We start from the raw sequence: 21838 nt of genomic DNA on the forward strand, positions 1-21838 counted from the left end.
AATTTAGGGTTCAGGTAGTGAAAAGAAATGAACATTATGTTCATTTAACCCAATTTTGGCACTTACCCGTTATTCACTGTCCAGAAGTCAATAGCAAGTTTAAATCCCCCTGCCGATGTAGTCTCGTTTTCATTTCCACAGACAAAAAGGTTCATATCAAACCTATATCACACAACACATTCCCTCGATTTCATTACCAAAGTCTAGAATTCCTATCGAATCTATATCGCACCTCATATAGCCTCGTTTTCATTTTATAAGTCCGAAACCGATATCGAGTCCTTATTGTAAATGAACTAATAAAGTTCTGTCAAACTCAAAAAAAATGTGGCGTGAATTATAGAAGTCATGAAGTAAGGTTGAGAACAATACTCATTCTATTGGACTGGTATGCAGCTGCAATACCTACATCATACTTAGTTAGCGCCTCGTCCAATATAAGTTTTAACAGCTGGTACTCATCCAATAGAATTCAGGAAAAAATATATGTTAAAATCTTGACATTGTTTCTAATAGTTTATTTATTTATTTCATTGATACACATCTTGTTTGTAAAACAATAAACTTTTTAAACTTGAAAAGTAGGTCATTGTTATGTTGGCTGATGTTAAAGAATAAATGTTTTAAACAATGTGTGTACGAAAGGCGGTTAAATTGATGTAATCAGGAATTCATCATAGGATTATATTTATAAAACATATTTACAAAACACTTTACATAAAAATGAATAACTTGAAATAATAATATTTATTTTTTTTATCACAAGAAATAAAGTTTTTGGAGAATTAGATATGATTCAACAGAGATATATTTGATCTACTGACGATTATTTATAACAATGAGTTTGCCCTATAGTCATTTTAGTGCCTTTTTGTACAATTATAAAACTATTTAGTTTCAATATTTATTTCATACTACATGTACATACAATACATATTATCTGGTTATCATAAATGTAAGATGGTCTCTAGCTACTTTTTATCAATAATTTAAATCCACCAATACACATGTTCAGCTTATATAAAACTACAATCAAATGTAGAATATTTAAGTGCTTCATATACATGTATCAGTCAATCTAAAATTTATTCATAACGTGCTCTGTTATATATCAATCAATGTACCATACTGTTGCATCATCATTTTAATTTGACTTGAAATATGTTGTAATAAAACTATTTTGCAGTTGGAAAAGTTAATATACTACGGTCGAAATTACTTCTGTCTGCACTAATGAATATAGCACTCGACCAATAACTGACTTGTTGTCAGTAACAACACCAAAAACGTAAAGCCCTTCAATCTTTGTAAAGCACAATAAATTACAAAAAAAATATTCGGTTCTTTAAACCTTAAATATGTCTGAACATATATGCTGAAAGCATTGTTTGTCTTCAAATTGGCGTGGATATTTTGGGCTTGAATTTCAGACATATTGTACAAAAATTCTTATTTTTTCTTGATGATGATAAATTCCCAACAGACAGGTATCAAACAAATTGAAAGTATATAATAAAAGATAACAAAATTAGAGGAAACATGTTGATGACATATTTCTCACTTCCGGAAGTGACGCAGTTCGTGTCCCTTCCATATTTTGAAAAGAACACGTGGTCTTGGGATCCACACCTAGCGTAGTCTAACAAAACTGTAACAATATCTTTCATTAACGTTGCCATCTCATCAGTACAATCGCCGGTTACAACAAAATCTACACAGTTGAAAAATTCTGAGGTCGCACTGTAAATAAAATAATTATAAACCGATCATCTTTATAAAATAGGTTAGATACATTTAAAAAAAATATTTACATAAAATATTATTTATATGTGTTGTGTTAATAGCGCGATATATTGAAATAATATACAGTCCACTCTCGTTATCTCGAAGTCATCGGGACTGTCAACAATATCGAGATAACGAAATGTCGAGATAAACGTATTAGGGTTTGAACCAATCAGAAGGTGATTTTTACAAAAGACATGTGCATACCTTATATTTAAGAAAATAAAGAAAAATGTTTCCATGACTGTCTTGTTTTCTTGTGCCTTATATTGCAAAGTCGAAGTCGATATTTATCAAATATGTTACATAAGCGGATGTTTACCGGAGGATTTATATACGGCACACAATTATTCATAATTGTAGTACATTTGAATTTTAGTCGGTGCTGGGGGCATGAACAGTATCATGCATTAACCACTGCTTTGTTAATCAAACCTAGTCTTCAAACAGTTTCGTTTTGGATATGTTTGACGACCTTCAAATATACCAAAATCTTTATTTTCATTTAAATAGATAATATTAACATACGTGCAAACAGCGCTACTGTATGCTGTGTAATTGAGTTGTGCCTTCATTTTTTGTGCTTCCAGTAAGGACTGTTTATAATCTGTATAACACGTTCCATCACGTAGATCACATGCTCCAACAGCTTTCTTCAGTTCTAAAGGACAAAATGTGAAACTGTTTTTATATGATATTAGTTTTGAAACGGATGAAGATATGATGGAATAGAGATCAAATCAGTAATTCAGAAATAAATCTGAAATAATACATATACTTTAATTTATCTATGAATACAAATTAACTTGGGTGGTTTAATTCAGTTTTAGCAGGAATGGTACATGAAACATATTGCATTGAAAGAGAATGACCACCTTTACATTTCATTTCGAAGGCGGGTTTAATGCACCGTGCGAAAGCAATGTGTTTGTAATATAAATAGAATTAAACTATTCAAGCTGGCGATTATTACGTATATTAGTCGACTAAATGTTATAATTATATATTTAAAATATTCTTTTTCCACAGAGTATCTCATTTATATACAAGAACATACTTTAGTCATTTTCAAGTTAAAAATAAAATTACATTAAACAAATATATATCCCTTTAATTTATTCATTTTATCAAAAAAATAAGGAACAAAATAAGAAAGAATTGTTATAAAATTGTTAATTTTTTCTGCAACCAAATACAAGAATCAGTCTTGTATACCAATAATTTGGCAATTGTATGTCAAACTTTTAAGATTTTTTTTATCAAAAGTGGAACAAACGTTTAAATATAGGAACAAATGGTCACACGCTGTGCTTTTGGGGTTAAGCCATTGAAGGTTATGAGATTTAAAACCTATTTTATTCAACATATATACAATGGTCTTTAGTTTTATATACCTTCTAGATTCTCACAAGCCACTCTGTTAGCCACTCTCATGGACACTACGTCCATTTCTAAATGTTCATCTTTTTCACTGCAGCCTCTCAAAGCATCTTCATAACATTTTATGTTACACTCTTGCCTAAATGTATTATCACGATAAATCAAATCAAGTAAACAAAAGGGAAAATTATTTATTAAGAAATTAAAAACTGTAAGATTTTAATCAAAGGTAATATTTGGCTAGCCGCGAGAAATATGAAATAGTTCTTATTTATTTAAAAAGCCTGCATAGCTCAATCGGTAAGAGCGCGAGTCTTACAATCACGACATTATTGGTTCGATTCCTGGGTTGGCCATCTAAAATTACTTAACAGTCTTTCGGGTGAGACTTTAAATCGAGGTCCCGGGTATGAGTGCGTACACACTTGGCATGCTAAATAACCAGGAAAAGTTTTTGCATTGAGGCATCTTTCCGTATCTTGTTCTATCCTCTAAAATCTAAAATAACTAATACTCTTCTGGATGACTCGCCCATATGGGCAACCGGTGGCGAGTATAAAACTCAAATTCACACACGCAAAAAGTAAAAGCGGTCACCAATTGTGTTTTCACTGTTTTTTCCTCAACTTTCATTTCACATAAATTAATAATTTCCATCATGGAAACAAGCGAAATGCAATTTATCCGTTCTTTTCATAATTCGCTATAATACTATGATTTTATTAGAAAATGGGTGCATTAATATCATTTATATATTTATATACACAGTTCTGCAACTTAACGAAATGCTTTTCTATTTTCATTTACAAGAAACACCATAAAATCGTGTTACAAAGGCGTTAAAAGATTTTTTACAGTGTTATATAACCATGTTCTCTACAACTCGCGTCGCATAGCAATTTAGGTTATATATGCTTTCAACCGTTTATACTGGGTCATATATGCTGTCACAAATGTATATTACGTACATAATGCACTTGTTTACTTACACTTTACAGTAGTTGTCTATTCTTGGTGGCAATCTTTTATCCAAAATTGAACCTAGTGCAAGCATCTCACATTTTGAAATTCTTGACATTAAACTTGACTTAAAACAGTGGCTATCCTGCAAGACAGATATTTATAAGAAATGGAGGAAAAAAAAGGAAAAACAGACAAAATACATTTGAGGTGCATATATAAACGTGTGTGCTTGGTCGGCAATAGATGCGCATCTAAAAAGAGAGGCTATAAAAACATTTAATTTAGCTAATGATTGCATCATGAGCCCTTCGAAAGGATATGCCAAATTCAATAACCTTCACATTTTTCTTATTCCATAGAATAGTATGCAAAGTTGTTTCCTGAAAAATATGTGCATGAACGTTTGTATATGGTCAGAAGGAGCATCTCACATGCAATATTTAATATGATATCAATGGAATAAAAACTCTCTTTTTAGCTTAGAGAAGTATCATGAGCCCCTACGACAGGTACTTAAATTTTTCATTCCATAAAGGTGGATGATTTAAAAAACTAGAAATGTGTCCATAGGACACGGATGCCCCCACACGCCACTGTTCTGTCAATCTTATGACTCTAGGTCAAATATTTTTTGGACTACATGTGCCACAAGTTGAAAACTAAAAATCAACAAAGGGCCATAATTCTGTTAAATTTGGTCGCAGCAAAAATTCCTACCTTTACTACCATCTACACATAAGGTTGTTAATCCCTGGAAGTTTAAGCAAAATCTGCCATCAAGTTTAAGAGGAGTTGCGTTCACAAAATTTCTACATCGAATATAATGAAAAAACAACAAAGGGCCATAATTCTGTTAAATTTGGTTGCAGCGAAAATTCCTTCCTTTACTGCCATCTACACATAAAGGTTGTTCATCCTTGGAAGTTTATGCAAAATCTGCCATCCGGTTTAAGAGGAGTTGCATTCACAAAATTTCTATATAGTATATAGTGAAAAAATCAACAAAGGGCGATAATTCTGTAAAATCTGGTCGCAGCGAAAATTCCTTCCTTTACTACCATCTACACCTTAAGGTTGTTCATCCCTGTAAGTTTAAGCAAAACCTGCCATGCGGTTTAAGAGGAGTTGCGTTCACAAAATTTCTACATAGTATATAGTGAAAAAATCAACAAAGGGCCATAATTCTGTTAAATTTGGTCGCAGCAAAAATTCCTTCCTTTACTGCCATCTACACATTAAGGTTGTTCATCCCTGTAAGTTTAAGCAAAATCTGCCATGCGGTTTAAGAGGAGTTGCGTTCACAAAATTTCTACATAGTATATAGTGAAAAAATCAACAAAGGGCCATAATTCTGTTAAATTTGGTTGCAGCAAAAATTCATTCCTTTACTGCCATCTACACATTAAGGTTGTTCATCCCTGTAAGTTTAAGCAAAATCTGCCATGCGGTTTAAGAGGAGTTGCGTTCAAAAAATTACTACATAGTATATAGTGAAAAAATCAACAAAGGGCCATAATTCTGTTAAATTTGGTCGCAGCGAAAATTCCTTCCTTTACTACCATCTACACATTAAGGTTGTTCATCCCTGTAAGTTTAAGCAAAATCTGCCATCCGGTTTAAGAGGAGTTGCGTTCACAAGATTTCGGGACGTACGGACTGACGGACGGACGGACGGACTGACACTCGGACGGACAAGTGCAACGCTATATGCTCCCACTCTGTGGGGGCATAAAAAGTTGTGCCGTTATAATTCAAATTTACAACATTTCTATGTACTATGTTTCTTTGCATAAAAGTAAATTTATATATTTTTATATACTATCTTATGCAGTGAAAACTACACTGATCTTATTTTCTCACCAGTTTCGGACGAGAGCACGTCACACCTCCACCATATTTCTTGTATAAGTTATCAATATCAGTGTTGGGACAAAATGAAATGGAACTGCCTACTTTGATAATATCCAAGAAAATCTTTGCGCTGTCCTCCGAACAATTTACAGACGGAATAACACGAAGGCAGGCTCTGGCTTGAGTTAAAACACTACAATGGAAAAATGGGAAATAACCTATGAAATCACGAGGTTTAACAGCAATTACCTAGTTAAGGTTTAATAAGGCAATTATTTTGTATGTCTTATAATTGGTATATTGATTTTTTCATGTATATTTTCATTTACCTTTGCTATTAGTACAAATCTGCTCATTTTTATATCATTATATCGAACTCCAATAAACTTTGTGTCCAGGATTGAAACTGATTCAGTAGGATATTCTGCAAACTATAAGATTTGTACTTGCCTTGAATTCCTTTACACGTACATACTAGATATATGTTGGTATCAGTTACGACGGTGTCATGGTTTTGTTATATACACGCCATATATACATGTAAACACAATCTTTTTACATGTATGAATTATATAGATTTGTATTGCTATCCAAACAATTTTATTCATTTACATTTATAAGCTGATCATACAACACTATATCTTTATTTCAATTATAGAATTATAGAATATATTAAAGAATAAATAATGCGATAAAAAAAACACAAAAAAATCAATTATGAACATACTTGCATAACAACTCTTTGTATTCGTCATATTTGCCGTTATCATATAGATTAAATTTTCCTTGCAGTAGTCTTGATGTAAATATATTAGAATTGCATAAACTACTGTCATCTGTGTCACATCGAACAGAGCCTTTGACTTGTCCTTCAAAAACTGTAAAAATATAACCGCATAACATAACGCTGGTGAAACAAACACATTTTTATCTTGTAACATATTGCATAATAAGAATGTTTAAAGTGAAAATGATCTATTACGTCAAATACATGCAATAAATTACAAACATGTAACTCGTGAATTCTTGCCTTTTTCATTGCATAAGATGATGATGATCATTATCATAATTATCATGCAAAATAGTAGCACCACAAACACGTATATTTTTGACAACTGTATGATTTATTGCAGGCTTATTTTATCCAGTTACAAATCCTTTCTTGCGAGTACAAGAACAAGTAGGCGTTTACTCACTATGACTACTCTGAATTCTACAATATCTTTGTATTGTATTCCTTTGTGGAAAGACTGCCAATCAATTGTTTTACTCACGTGCCTTTTCGAAAATTTGTCAGATTACAATTAATAAAGACATTAGTGTACAGTAAGGATGTAAATTTAATTCATTTAAAATCATTATCGTAGCAAACAATTACGCCAACATAAAATTATGATATTGAATATTTATACCTGTACATATATATGTATTAATTGTGTCAATATCTAAACTTGTTAATTACTTACTGTTCGGCACAGTATGACCAATAATGTGTCACCGTTAAACACAAACAAGCAAACTTACACGAAATATCAGCGCATAACATTCTGTAGTAGACTTTCATTTTTTCTGGGTCATTCTCCTTAATCTTGTCTAGAAATACATCACTTTTTGCACAGTCTCCATAAGCATCAGAGGTACACTGTATGAAACAGTCAATGCTGAAAATTGAAATGTGCTGTAGTTCCTTTTTTGTGAATAACTATGTTTTCATCTTTAAAAAAATCCTTAGCTTTAGTAAAAAGTGGCAGTCATTTTACAAACTCAACTATATCGTTCTGATGAAATGCATGTAGTATTTAGGTGGCTTCATATCAGGAAAACAATATTTTCAATAGTTAAAACATAAATAATAGTCTTGAAACGCCTTAGGTATTTAGTACTCTAAAGAAATTCGTAAATTCATTCATAGTAGATTGACATTATGTCAGGAGAAATGTCTGCCTTGATGTTATAATCTAAGGAAAGATTCAGTAATAGTACTGGAACCAATTTCCAAGATATGGAGGCTGACGACATAAAATTGAAATATTCTCAGTTGGAAAACTAGCATGTAATTGTTTAGTTAACACTATTTTTTTTAGGTATTTTTATCTTTTTCTATCTCAAATCAATATAAACAACAACCTCTGACTATTATTTACACCCAAAACAAACACACATCATTTATCAGCCACTTATACGAAATATCTTTTCACGTATACGTCTTTTATATGAAACAATACTAGACACCTGGCGAGCCCAAGTTCTGAACAACTTATGACCAAACAAAACAATAAAATCACCACAAAATAAAGAACACAAAATGAATATATTTACAACTCTAAGATACAGTATAAACCACAAACATTCATCCAACAATATTAACTTCACACAATCTTATCAGCATCAGAAAACAACTTAAACTAAAGCACCCAATATTTACATATAACCTCAAAACAAAGCATCAACTAATATAATCTTGATCAGACAAACATTCAACCAATATCAACCAATAATATCTTCACAAACAGATATAACTCAACAACCTAAACAACTTATTACAACCAATAAACCCTGATCAATTAAGATCACCACAATTATATTCAACCACTTCAACAAACCAACAAAACTGACTTCAAAACAACAAAATTCTCTTCAACACAACAAAATTCTCTTCCCAATAAAAAAATAACCGCTAAACACTATATAACTGATGTAAAATCTCTCTCAAAACGCGCATATTTGCTAGCTTAAACGATTTGACCTTTAAACATGTATACATATTTGATACTCCCAGCAACAGGTTTATAAATGAAACTGTACATTGAAATCTGATACACTTCAGTGTATCGCTGACTCGTTGTAAAAAAAAAACTATCTACAGTGAAACTGTATGATTATTCTGACACATTATCAAATCTTGAAGACAACGCAGAACCAAATAGTATACTTCCGGTTTAGCTTAAATCAGTGGATATTTTCCCATTCGGTGATGTAGTTATCCACAGATTTTTTTAGTGTTATGCACGAAGTAACCATGAATTTAATCCGCTATTATGTGTATTTGATTTTAATCACCAGCTCAGGAAAAAATTACCTATATGGTCTTGAAATATGCTGTTTGTGTGTGATATACAAAGATGTCTAAATTGTAAAATATTTATAAAAAGTGTCTGAGAATTTTGTATCAAAATATAATTGTACATTTTTTCGAGACAAAAATAACATTATATTTTACTTGTTACACACTGCTACAGGATCAAGATCGTCGGAGTTAAGCGAGTTTGTTAAATACGCTCGCTGGCATAATTTCCCGTCTTTAGCCGCTTCATCCTTATTACAATAAACGTCTCCAGCAGCACATTGAACCAAATATATAGCTTTAAATTAAATAATAAAACGTAGTCAAGCAGTTTTATATAAAGTCGTTTCTACTAACATTAGTAATATCGTTAAAAGTAGATCATCTGTAATGCACCGCTGCATGTAAAACAAGTAAAGATCTGTCATCAGATTGGTAATTTTCGAGTTGATCATTGACTTTTGCGAGTTGACAAAACTTTACTGCGTAATAATAATCATACACAAAAATTGAAAATGGACTATGACCTATCTTAAAGCATCTATAAAATAAAGAACACATGCCACTGAAAGAATTAGTTTATATGATAATGCTAGTTTCTTTATCCATAACAAATGTAACCAATATTTTTGTGAAATTGAAAATGCAATTTAAACAGTATTAAAATAGATAAATACAGAATCCCTAAAGAAAGCCCAACACGGCAAAATTGATAAATGTTGCAGGCTCGGTTTGATTGAGCCTGTTCATGGACGATACTGGAAAGTGCAAGTTACCGTCCACGCCCCCTAGCACCGGCTTAAGCAGAATTCAACATTTAAACATGAAATGGTAAAATTTGGAATTTACAAACATCCGCAGATGTGTTCATACGGCGGTTATCATGGAACCTTCAATGTGACACAGTAGTGCCATTCCATGAAAAGCGGCGTATGGTCCCCAGGTAATAAAAAGCGTGTGCCCTAAACGAGAAAACAATGGGCGGAACTAAATAAAATGGAATTTTGTAAGGGGATCGGAGGTTATGAAGCCTGCGTATCACAGATAAGACGTCAAAAGACAAATTTAAAAAGCAGGCAACATATCCTAAGGGTGATTCAACATTATTCAAGTAGGAATATTGGAACCACCCAACTAGAAAATGCCGAAAAGTTGAAACTAAAGATACCACAAGCACAACAATAATGTCGTGCTGAACGATCTTCAAGGATCGAAAATATAACATCATTGATTAAATGTACGGGGAGACTTTTTACAGCCGCCACACGGCTTAAAACTTACCTATGGAAACAAGACAAACACTTTTTACCATTTCTGAGGAGAAATAAAGATTATTTCGATGATAAAAAAATCGTGAACTGGAAATAACACTGATATATGGCATATATATGGCAAACGACAATCCTAGCAATATCTAACCGTAATATAATTATTATATGTTATTATATGATATTTAGGTTTTGGAGTGATATATGAGGATATATATTACCTGCCAAGATTTTATATCACCCGAACCGCTAGGCGAGCGAGGGTGATATTTTATCTGGCCAGGTAATATATCCACTCTAAAACCTAAATAATAATTATATAACCCTTCCCCTCCCGAGAAAGACGATTTTAAGATTTCAAATGAACCGTCGAAATAAGATTCCCTGTTTAGTCTGAAGCACATTAACAGCTCATCGACATTTACATATGATATGAAACACTGTTGGTTACCAAGCTGTTATGAAAATAACTCTTTAGTCGTGACGGAGGTAACAACTTGACTATAAAAATGCCTAAAGGCATAAAATGTCACGTAATTGGAATGTTTAAAATCCCTTCCCTACTCTTATTTTCTGGTATGAAATTAATCCCAGTTTAAACAGGTCTAGGATGTCATGACACTTAATGATAGTCAATGAATTTATGGACATAAATTTAAGGATATTCCGGGCCCGGATGCACCGGGTGCGCTTAAGGGATTTTAACCCTTCCCAGACATCCTGGCATAAAAATATTTCTATCAAAGATGGCATGTTGAGGGTAAAATATTAGCAAAAACTTACTTTAAATAAATGTAAGTCACTACATTCTTGTATATTGGAACCTGCAATCCTGCTGAGTTTCCTGCCAGTCAACACTACATACCTCTACATAATGTTTTCGGTTAGCAGACGCTTTTTATAGATTAGTGAAGAGGGACACTAGCGTCTACATAATCATAGTTTTACCCTTGAAATCAGTAAACATTCAGTTGATTTACATCGACTTTTGCAAAAATAAAATGTAAATTTAACACAAATTTATAAAAGTCTGAAACTTTGTGAAAAATATGAAGACACTTCCATTTCAAAATGTGCCCCTTAAAAGGAGGTGTTTGGACATTCAAATATAAGCCCCCGCCCCTCAGCTAAAATTTATGGATCTGGCCCTGTATTCAATGTGAACTTTGCTGTTTTTAGTTTAATACTATAACAAAGGTAATGAGATAAGTTTCATTTTGGTCTGATGACTTTGAAATTAACGTTGAAAGTCATCAAATTTCCCTGAATCTTACCATACTGTTGCTTTTAATCATTTAATCAGTAAGGTTATACTATTTTACCTGCGGTTTTAATTTAAATACAACTTTACTATTTTCATACTTAATGTCTGTGAATTTACATATAAAAAGTCTGAAATTATAGACTGTCCATAAATATACAGACAGTCCATATATATCAGGAAATCCAAGAAATCACGTATAAACTAGGTATATTACACTACAATAGTAGATAATCATGTACATATGATTATTTTCAATTGAACATTAGTACTAAAACATTACACATCAGAATAAAGAAATCCATTCACTTGAAAATAATATGTTAAAATACATATATATATATATTTATTCAACGATTGAAAAACAGAATAGCGAAAAATAGTGAAATAAAATTGTAACTTACTTAAAATTATCCGATGACCTGTATGAAGTAAGAAATTTTATCTAATCCGATATACTAACATTGTATTTTGAATATAAATTGAATGTTTCACTCCAGTGAATAATATGGTGTTAGAGTATGTAATTATCCATCCGGACAATGACAAATTGTTAACAAACCATAACCGGTGTATAACATTTTATGATACATTTACAGTTAAACGTTTGATTCATGAGTAATATTTTCATGTTAAGTACTTGTGATAACGTGTGTGTAAAGATGAAAATACATCCAAATTGTAATTTTTAAAATTAGTAAAGCTTCAATAAGTGGTTTTTTTTTTTTTTTTTTTTTTTTTTTTTTTTTTTTTTTTTTTTTGTAAATAAACTTCGAGTGGAAATTTTTTATGCTGCTTCTGACTGTGTCAGTAACGAACGGGTTTATACATGTAGCCTTTTAGCGATTGTAAATTATTTTTAAGTGTAGTACGAGTATTGTCTTTGTACGTGAGAATCTGTAGTGAGGTAGAAGAATTTTCTTGGTAACTTATTCCTTTGTGTACGGCCGTTTGCATTAGTATGTAACTATGATAATTTTATATTTAATTATACAACTGATAGAAAAATATCACAAAATATTTAATAGTTATAAATATCGTAATGATCTGATACACTTTTGTTGAGATAATTATGAAAGTTGTAAAGTAAAGGATTTGAACTGTTAATCATACCAGATATTTCCCGCTATTGTGGATCTTATGCATTGCATTGCAGGAGCTGTTGACAATATCATTACTGTTCTCATGTATTGATCATAACGTTTAAGTTGTGATTTTATTTTAAGTTCTTGTAACCCACACATTATTTTATGTTAATCATTGTGACATGGCTTCTAATAAAAGTCATTGTTGTTGTTGTTCGTATTATATCTTTCTCTATTCATAAAGTATAAGTATAATCAGTATTATCGGTATAACTATATTTGTTGCAATCCAATCTGCAAGTTGTTTAGATAAAATCACATATAATTCTGATCTCCTGTAAGAATGTTGCTTTTAATTACATGATCTGTTCTTTCACATTGTACTACCTTTTAAGAGGTTAGTTGTTTCATAACAGTGGGTTCGGTAGCATGCTTTAAGTAGAATTAATAGAATTTCAAATTACCTTTTTAGTACATTACAATTTAAAGGCCAATTCAGGCCAAAATGGTATTTATTTAAATATTTTAAAAGCCTTTTCTTTTAAGTGTCCTTTTTCGTGTACTGATACAGTTTCAAAATTGGTGCTCATTGGCCTAACCTCTGAATCATGATTTGTTTCTTTTGTTTTTAAGTGCATTAGTAAAATTATGGTAACTTTGTATTTTGCATGGAAATCAAAATACTACTTAGTTTACATTTTGCTACTGTTTTGGCAAATTATATTACATTCAGCATTTCAAGTCAAGGTCAAGAACAAAACTGAATTAATCCACACACAAAACCCAGGTGCGCAGCTGTACATGCTGATCAACATTCCTGTAAAGTTTGTTGATTCTAGCTCAAGTACTTACGAAGTACTCTACAAATACTGAATATACAAGCAAACCCCCATGTGCACAAGTATAAATGCTTCCCGACATGTAAAGTATCGTGGCTCTAGGTCAAATAGTTTTTCGACTACGCACGATACAAGATAAAAAAATGCAAATTTTTACTAAGTCAAGGGCAATAACCCTACAAATACTGAATAAATTCACTCGCAAACACACAGCAACACATGCTAATCAACATTTCTGTAAAGTTTCATGACTCTAGGTAACTTTTCTTTTGGACTACACATGACACAAATTGAAAAAAACATTTTACTACGTCAAGGGCAATAACCCTACAAATACTGAATACATTCACTCGCAAACACACAACAACACATTTCTGTAAATTTTCATGACTCTAGGTAACTTTCCTTTTGGACTACACATGGCACAAATTCAAAATAGCAACTTTTTACTACGTCAAGGGCAATAACTCTGACAAAACTAGATAAATCCACACGCGAAACCCCATGTGCACACCTTCACATGCTTAACAACATTCCTGTAAAGTTTGTTGACAAGCACAAGCACTTTTAGAGGTACATGATACACGACATAAGAACGGACGCACGGACATGGGCCAAATTTAAATCCGCGCCACCTAAAGTGTGGGGGCACAAATATTGTAGTGATTTCTGAGGCTTAATGCCTATATGGAAATATTTTAGATGTAATTATAGTGTGTCTGTTCGATGTTACCACTAGATTTATAAAACTTAATCTTATTGTGTAAACATCATAATTTTATTTGACGCAAACTTGTGCAAAAAGCATAAAGGTTTTCTTTTAAGGTTGACACTTATTCAAAAGGCGTTTAAAACTTTATATTTTTAAATTTTACTATATTCCTGACATAATAGTTTACCATCTTGTTTGAAAAATATTGACAAATAAAGCTCAACTTCTGTATCGATTTTATACAACAACAACAACAATTGTGTTTTCATTATCTATAGATAAGTTTCATTTATTTGATATTTTCCTTACTTGAAAAGTGATAATACATAGAGGATATTTGTTTGAAATAAATTACATCTTACACAACAACCAAAAAAGTTTCTTTTTATTTATGGTTGCTTTGATAGTATCATAACTGAGCAGAGCATCTGGGAATCAAATTATTCAATCACGAATAAAGGGGTTGCTAACGTTGAACTTTATCAGCTTTTTACTCAAACAAAAAAGGTTTCATAAAAGTTATAGTGGTTATACATTTGATTAAGAGCAGTTTCTAGACTAATAAATTATCGACTTTTTTGGTGTTTTAAGACATATTTAAAAACCTGTATTAACATTCACTTTATCTTAACAAAAATCTTTGCTTTTCATTTTTTCAAAATACAGCATCAACATGCCAGAGGATGTATTAACATTGACTGAGATTATAAAGAACAAAACATTAATATTATGTAAATATTAATATTGTCATACAGTATTTTAAGCTATGGCCGCCTAATTTATGATATTTCAAATTCTCAATTTTAGCCTATATTTATTTTATATTTGACCAAGGTCCTTTTATTTGAAATACCCTGATTTGACCGACTGGTAAAGGGTCTTTTTTCTAATAACATGAAACTATCGATATGACAATTGGTTTAGAAAATTGAATGTTATCATAAATTGCATATAAACAGTTAATAAACTGGCCTATAAAAATTATCTTTTTGCCAAAAAAGCTGAGTACTATACAACTCAATTGGATGCAGATGACAAATATTCTTTATTATAGATAGAGATATCGATATGTAGGTGTAGTTGAATACTTTTATAAAAGCTTATATCATTTATTGAAGTAGTCGATTTGAAAGGTGTTACTATGTCTATTTAATTGATATAAATTTGGAGCACTCAGTTGATGAAGTACTCTTGCGGAGTTCAACTCTTTTCATAAAAATACAATTAATATTTTTTGCATCTTAAACTCACATTATAAGTGTTAGAAAGAATGTAAGTGTAATAAAGGATGTTTTATTATTTGATAGACTGCAAGTGAATCTGTCCCTAATAAAGGAAAACAGTCTATTTAGAAATAGGATCAATTATAGTTATTATATTCATTATTAATTTTTTCAAGTTATTTTTAAGTTCACGTATTTAGATATTTAGAGCTCGTCTCCATTGACTATGTTTGGTTATTTCAAATGTTACAGCAAACCATTAAATATGTTAGAATTACAAAAATTGTTATTTTGGAGAAATAACACTATTACTCAAGATAAATGTAAATGCGATAAAACTGTTTCTGAACAAAATAACCGTTAGTAACAAAGTAGTTCATTACATTTATGCAGAGAGTGTTCTTAAAGATGAGTTTGATTTTTATTCTTTACTTCATTTTTGACATTACTTTTCTTAATGAACGAAATTGGACTGGCATATAATTCTTTAATTACCACCACAAATAGGCACAGTGTTCTGTTGCATTTGATGTATTTGATGCATTTTTGTATCTTTGAACATGAATGAAAATTTTCTATGTATAGCCAGCCGTTTCGTTCAGAGAAAAAATATTAGAAACGATTGTTCTATTCAGAGGCTTAAACAGATACAGCTGAAAAACATGAGAAAGCACAGTCCTCAGATATTTAATAAATCAATCTTCTTTTATAATTATCTAACCACTAAAATCTAGATCAAAGAAGTCAGTTTAAAACAAAAAAAAACAACACATTTTCCTATCAATTATCACCTTTAATCACTTAATCGAACATTTTATTCCTTTCATTTACTTTGTGAGATATTTATGGCAAAAAGGTTGAATTTCAAGATCGTATTATGATCACCGTGATATTGACAATATGCTCTGTTTCTTAATATGATAGGATTATTGGATACCAGATGTATTCGTAAAATTTCATCAAAACTAACCAGTACTGTTTTGTCTCTTTTTTTTACTATAAATGGAATACCTTCTTATTTAAGTTTAGTAAATGATTTAGTAAAAGTAAATAGTTTGACATATATTGCTTCATGTTAAATCCTGGAATTGATGAATTCCTATTTCTAACATTTTACGCGTATAAATCATATTGCTTAAATAATAAATTGCCTAATTTACGGTACGTGAATAGTTACATGAGTTTGTTCTATTTATACGAATCGTAGAATAATTTTGTTACTATTGTATAGTGCAATGGGAATATTAAAAGTAACCTAGTCAGCACAAAAATAAAATGTTGCGTAAAAGGTTTTATTAGCACAATTCTTTAATTTCGTTTTATTTAATCACATAAAAGGTGAAAATCACCTAAATGTTGTTAATGAATTCGTTTAATATTAAATACCACGCATCGTTTCTCAAACCGCAAAGTCATTTTATAAATAAGATAAGTAATTTTATATATACTCAAATCAAATCCACTTTTATCTTTTGAAATAAACTTCACAGATTGCATCACGCCTGATTAAAGCAAATTCAATTCTACAATAATACCTTTGCAATCTAATGAAGCTGTAACCAAAGAGGTATGTTGCCCTTTAACACATTTCGACTTAATTTAAATTTGCAGATTGAACTATGTTATAGATCATGTTAATATTGAAAAGAGCAATCTAGAAAGCTGCATGGTACTATGTTCTTCTGCTGAAGTGAAATTAATGTGAAAACACTTATCTGTTTCAAGACGAACGACCATCTATATTTTTAAAACGTTTGTTAATGAAAGTTTTTAATTTGTTTCTTTTAACGTTTTATTAGACATATAATAATTCATTATTTAGGTCTAGACCAATTGGTAGTTACAGTTTAAATTAGAATCTCACATAAATATCAATTTCTGATTTAGTCTTTATTGTGAAATCTGTACATGTTGTCTTGAATCTTGTACTTACAGTCTTAATCATATTTTATCTTACGAAATCTATGGTATGTCCTAAACTTTATACTTTGGAAGTAACATTAAAATGTCACCTGAACATGCCAAAATAAATTAATCAAAAGGCATTCAAGGAATGCAGCAATGATAGTTCAGCGGGAGTTCAGGGTTTTTTAAGTTAGATTCCTAGCCATTTCCGGTTATTTTTTGAAGAAATCTTAATCAGTCATAAGATAAGAAATAAAGTAGCGTATGTGTGTCTCCTGCACAAAATATAAGAATTTTTTGAAAATATCCGAAAATATCCTACTTGTGTGCAATATAAAATGATTTTACCACGTGATGAGAATTATTTGAATGATTTATTGTTATAGAAATATTGTTACAAGATAATCAACAGTATAATTTGTCTTATAATATCATTACCACATGATTTTTTGTTTCGCCTTGTAATTTGAAATATGATTATCTTATTGACATAAAACAAATGAAAAAGTGGGAAATTATAAAGTCAGAAACACTTGATAGCACGTTTGATTATACCAGTTCTTAATTAAAGCAATACGGTCACTGATGGAAAATCATTTGTCATTTGTCAGTTATTTTTATGAAACATGCACGGGCCGACTTTTTCTCTAAAATTGATCAATTTCTATTGCCATTAGCGTGTAGTATATTTTCGGATTTATAACATCTTTTTTAACTGTATAGTTAACAGCAAGGAAAGTAAATCTGAGGACACAAGTGAAACCATGAATGAATATTGTAAGTGTGTCAATGTTGTATAACGTATGGTGATTTTAAAAAGGATTAATATTAAGCATATTAAAGAGATCAGTGAATAACCCTTATGTCTTCGATTATGATTCAATGATTTTTCTATTTATTGAATACGTATGATTAAAAGTAAATTTTATACGAGCACGAGAAAATACATCAACTTGAATTAAATGACATTTCGACATGAATTAAACAACTTGCAAACAATTATTTTTACAATTAATTTTGCACATACATTAGAACTGCAATCTATATCGTATATATATCTTAACAGTTATTCCAATTTACTTACTTGTAAACATGGGCATTTATTGTTTTCACGTCAAATTTGTACCTTGTATTTGAATTATGACTTTTATGCATGCACAGAATTAAGATTATTTTAAGAATATAAAATAAACTGAAACCAACCTTCATGACATATGTTTTAACATGTAAAAGTAGGTTATTTCGGTTGATAATATTATGTATCCAATTATTATGAATACGGTTAACGATTTATTGTATATATCTATAAATTGTATGTTATTACCCTTCTTATTATAACAAAACGTATGACTCTTTCCTTATAATGTAACTTCGTGGTTTAGGTTATACGTATGGTTATGTAAGAAAACGATTGATAAGCAACTGAACAAGTACCTGTTTAAGAAAAGAGACAATATGAAATGAAACATTTACATTAATCTGACTAAAGTTCAGATCTACTTAGTGAAGTTATTCTGGATGTAGATCTGATTGCCACCGTTGTGATTCGGATTTATTATTCCCGGGAAAGCATTTTTAACTATACAATCAAACCGTCCTTTACAGATAGGCATTAGACAAAGTATCAAAATATTGCTGTCCTTTAAAAACGAATTGTTGATTTTAGTTAGACAAACAGTGTTTGAAATCATTTAAAACAAATAAGCTAAAAGCACTAGACTCGATTTTTAATAGGCAAGATTGCTTTGCTAGTTTACTTGCCGGCTATATGGACAAGTCAATGTTTTTTATTCTCTCGAAACTGTAAAATTACCTACTATGTATTGTTTTTCCAGCGGTTAAAGTTTGAAACCGCATCGCTTTTAAAATGTTTAAAGCTCGCCGATGATTGTCAGTTTGAAAGATCACAATAAGGAGACCTCCTATTGGTGCTTGTTATATCCTAATGCGTGGCGTTAAAAAGAAGCAGATTTTAATCACCCTCCTCATTGTGAACTGTACCAAATATACTTTTTACTCTTAGAAATATATAAGGGATTGGTATAAGAAAGATAGCAATTCTAAAAATTAATTGTAATTTTTGTATTCAAGTTGAAATTTCACAGTAAAAGGATAAAATAGTCGTTCCCGATTCAGACATATTACAATTAAATGATTAATCATTAACAAGGTATAACACTTAATTATTTAAGGATTTCGAGCATTAATTTAGCAATTATTATATTGAAAAATCTAAGTAACAAATCTCATTTCAGAATAATTGTTAATTTTAGTTAACATGTTTTGCTTCTTCCCTTGAGAAAATTTGTAACATAGCAAAAGTTTGTTTTTCATAACAGAAGTAGACATAATGATATTTGACGAGACTGAACACATATAAGTTATCTTTCAATCGTTTGAATATTAAAATTAAATGAAATATTAGAATTTCAGAGCTGTAACACATTAAAATAAATTTAATTTATTAAGAAGCTTACTCGTAAACCGACCGGAAGCATGTGTGTTCTTTTCATGTTGTCTAATGTTTTACATACTCATATCATTCACCAATTTTAATTTCTATAATCAACTATGGTTAATCAACATTTTAATTGAATATGTTGAATGGTTACATCTCTAAACTTGTGTTACTCTCGTATATTTGCAAAGCTCTTCTGCAAATACTCTACAAAGTAATTTGGAAAGTTTATATCCACTTTCTTTAAAGGGAAAGAAAAATAAATTGCATTTCCATCAATAAAGTAGCTTATATATAATTCAGGAATATTATTCGTGCTGGTCAATAGGAAATAATTGAGGCACCACGCTCACTAGAATTGTATTTATTTATTATTTCTATTGTTTTCATTACATTTGGTCATATTGGGAATTAATTGCCTGTAAAAGCGAAAACCAAGGTAACACATGTTCTTTTATTTTATGATTTTATTTCGAAAAAAGCAAGTTCAAAAGTTTAATTATTTAGTTCATTTGATTAAAATAAGTTGAATAATCTCTTACTTTCTATCTTTAAGTATATTAGTAATGTTACATAATTATAGTAACGAAAACATGCATTGTAGCGATTTTTAGAGAATCTGGCATGTTTGCAAGACTTGCAATCAACTGTGATAGGTATTTGAAAAAGATTCAAATTGCATCTGCTTTTTAGATAACGTTTGGATTTCATTCATATAATTGAATGATAAACGAATGCCATTCGTACATTTTACCGCAAGATTGTAAAGCTGATAAACGGGAAACATTTTTTACATTTAATGAAACGTTCTTTCGCAATTATGAATATTGTTGATCGCCTATGCAATACAAGGTTTTCTTTATTTGTTGAAGATGAACCGCTCAGTCGTTGTACGTGCTAAAAAATATAGTTCATGCTGTCAACGTTTTAACTGCATAACTAACGGTTGAGAAAAGTTTGTTTACACAACGCTGGAATATTACATTAATCAATGTTAAAATATGATCCTTTGATAAAAAGAGTTACTTGTATGAAAATAGTGACATACAGTAAAAGTGATAAGTGTATTAACTTCAGATCAAATTTTTACATTTTTGTTTATTTTCTTAAATTGTACGAAATGCTGATATATGTTAATCACAAAAAATTCGTCAAAAAAGACATTCACCCAGTTATGTCATACGTCATATGTTCTATAATAATATATAATGTAATTAGTGTTAAATTAAGACGTTAATCTTAAAGATTTGTAATTAAATGCAAAGTGAATATACTTTATATAATACAATGTACCTGAAATTGTCTTATCATCAATAATTTAAATTATATCAGTTGTATTTTATGCTTTTAAATTGTATCAGTTTTATTAAATGCTTTTAAATTGTTTCAGTTGTATTTTATGCTTGTAAATTGTATCAGTTGTATTTTATGCTTATACAAAAAATCTCTTCCCAATCATGACGTGTAAAATGTAAAAATAGTTTGAAATCAAGTTCACATAAGCACGTGTTTAAACTAAAAGAAAACGCATAAAATATTTTCACTGCTGTACTAGAGAAATTAATTTGTGTTCATGATGTTCAGTTAACCAATCAAACCATACTCTCTTCTCATTAAACAGGTCATTAAGCAACTGCCCTTGTAATGAAGTTTTTTATTGTTTTTTACAAAATTAATATTGCTCTCGATAACAGCATTCATACAAAATAAGAAACTATTAAAACACCACTTTAAGCAATTGCTAAAAGAAACATGGCCAAACCATTTTTAGATATTATAAAAGTTTCAATTTTATACAGCAAAACGGCAAATTATCATGCCTTTAGCCAAGTTAACAATTACATAGTGTTGAATATGACCAAGACAACATAAACGTTAAAACAGTACATACACGATACAGTGCTTGCAATATATATATGTATATAACATACATAACATACATGAATTGTCACAAGAATACAGTAAAGTTTATTTATATTATGCACATTTAGAGCAGCTTTTACATTGACGAATGCTTTTCTTATTTGAAATGCTTCCGTTTGGC

The 21838-nt window shown here is 30.5% G+C and overlaps 1 protein-coding gene across 1 annotated transcript; it reads right to left on the bottom strand.

The window, feature by feature from the left end:
• Positions 1 to 849: 849 nt before the first annotated feature.
• LOC132757207 (uncharacterized) lies at positions 850 to 12087 on the bottom strand. Its single transcript, XM_060748415.1, has 10 exons — positions 11977 to 12087; positions 10325 to 10357; positions 9200 to 9341; positions 7504 to 7640; positions 6707 to 6857; positions 5989 to 6172; positions 4155 to 4270; positions 3180 to 3304; positions 2314 to 2446; positions 850 to 1740 (listed from the first exon to the last, which is right to left on the bottom strand). The coding sequence occupies exons 2-10, from the start codon at positions 10353 to 10355 to the stop codon at positions 1491 to 1493; spliced, it is 1269 nt and encodes a 422-aa protein (XP_060604398.1). The 5' UTR covers positions 10356 to 10357; positions 11977 to 12087; the 3' UTR covers positions 850 to 1490.
• Positions 12088 to 21838: the final 9751 nt, after the last annotated feature.

Source organism: Ruditapes philippinarum, unplaced genomic scaffold, assembly GCF_026571515.1.
Source record: "Ruditapes philippinarum isolate M1 unplaced genomic scaffold, ASM2657151v2 ctg1990_1_1_1_1, whole genome shotgun sequence".
Taxonomy (NCBI): domain Eukaryota; kingdom Metazoa; phylum Mollusca; class Bivalvia; order Venerida; family Veneridae; genus Ruditapes; species Ruditapes philippinarum.

What these genes read in the sequence shown, in the direction of transcription:
- LOC132757207 (XM_060748415.1), bottom strand. Translation starts at nt 10,355, where the DNA reads ATGGTAAAAAGTGTTTGTCTTGTTTCCATAG. An exon ending in GTTATGCGCTGATATTTCGT is followed by an intron (nt 6,858 to 7,503) that starts GTAAGTTTGCTT and finishes ATATTTTTACAG; the next exon opens with TTTTTGAAGGACAAGTCAAA. An exon ending in CGTGCTCTCGTCCGAAACTG is followed by an intron (nt 4,271 to 5,988) that starts GTGAGAAAATAA and finishes TCTGTCTTGCAG; the next exon opens with GATAGCCACTGTTTTAAGTC.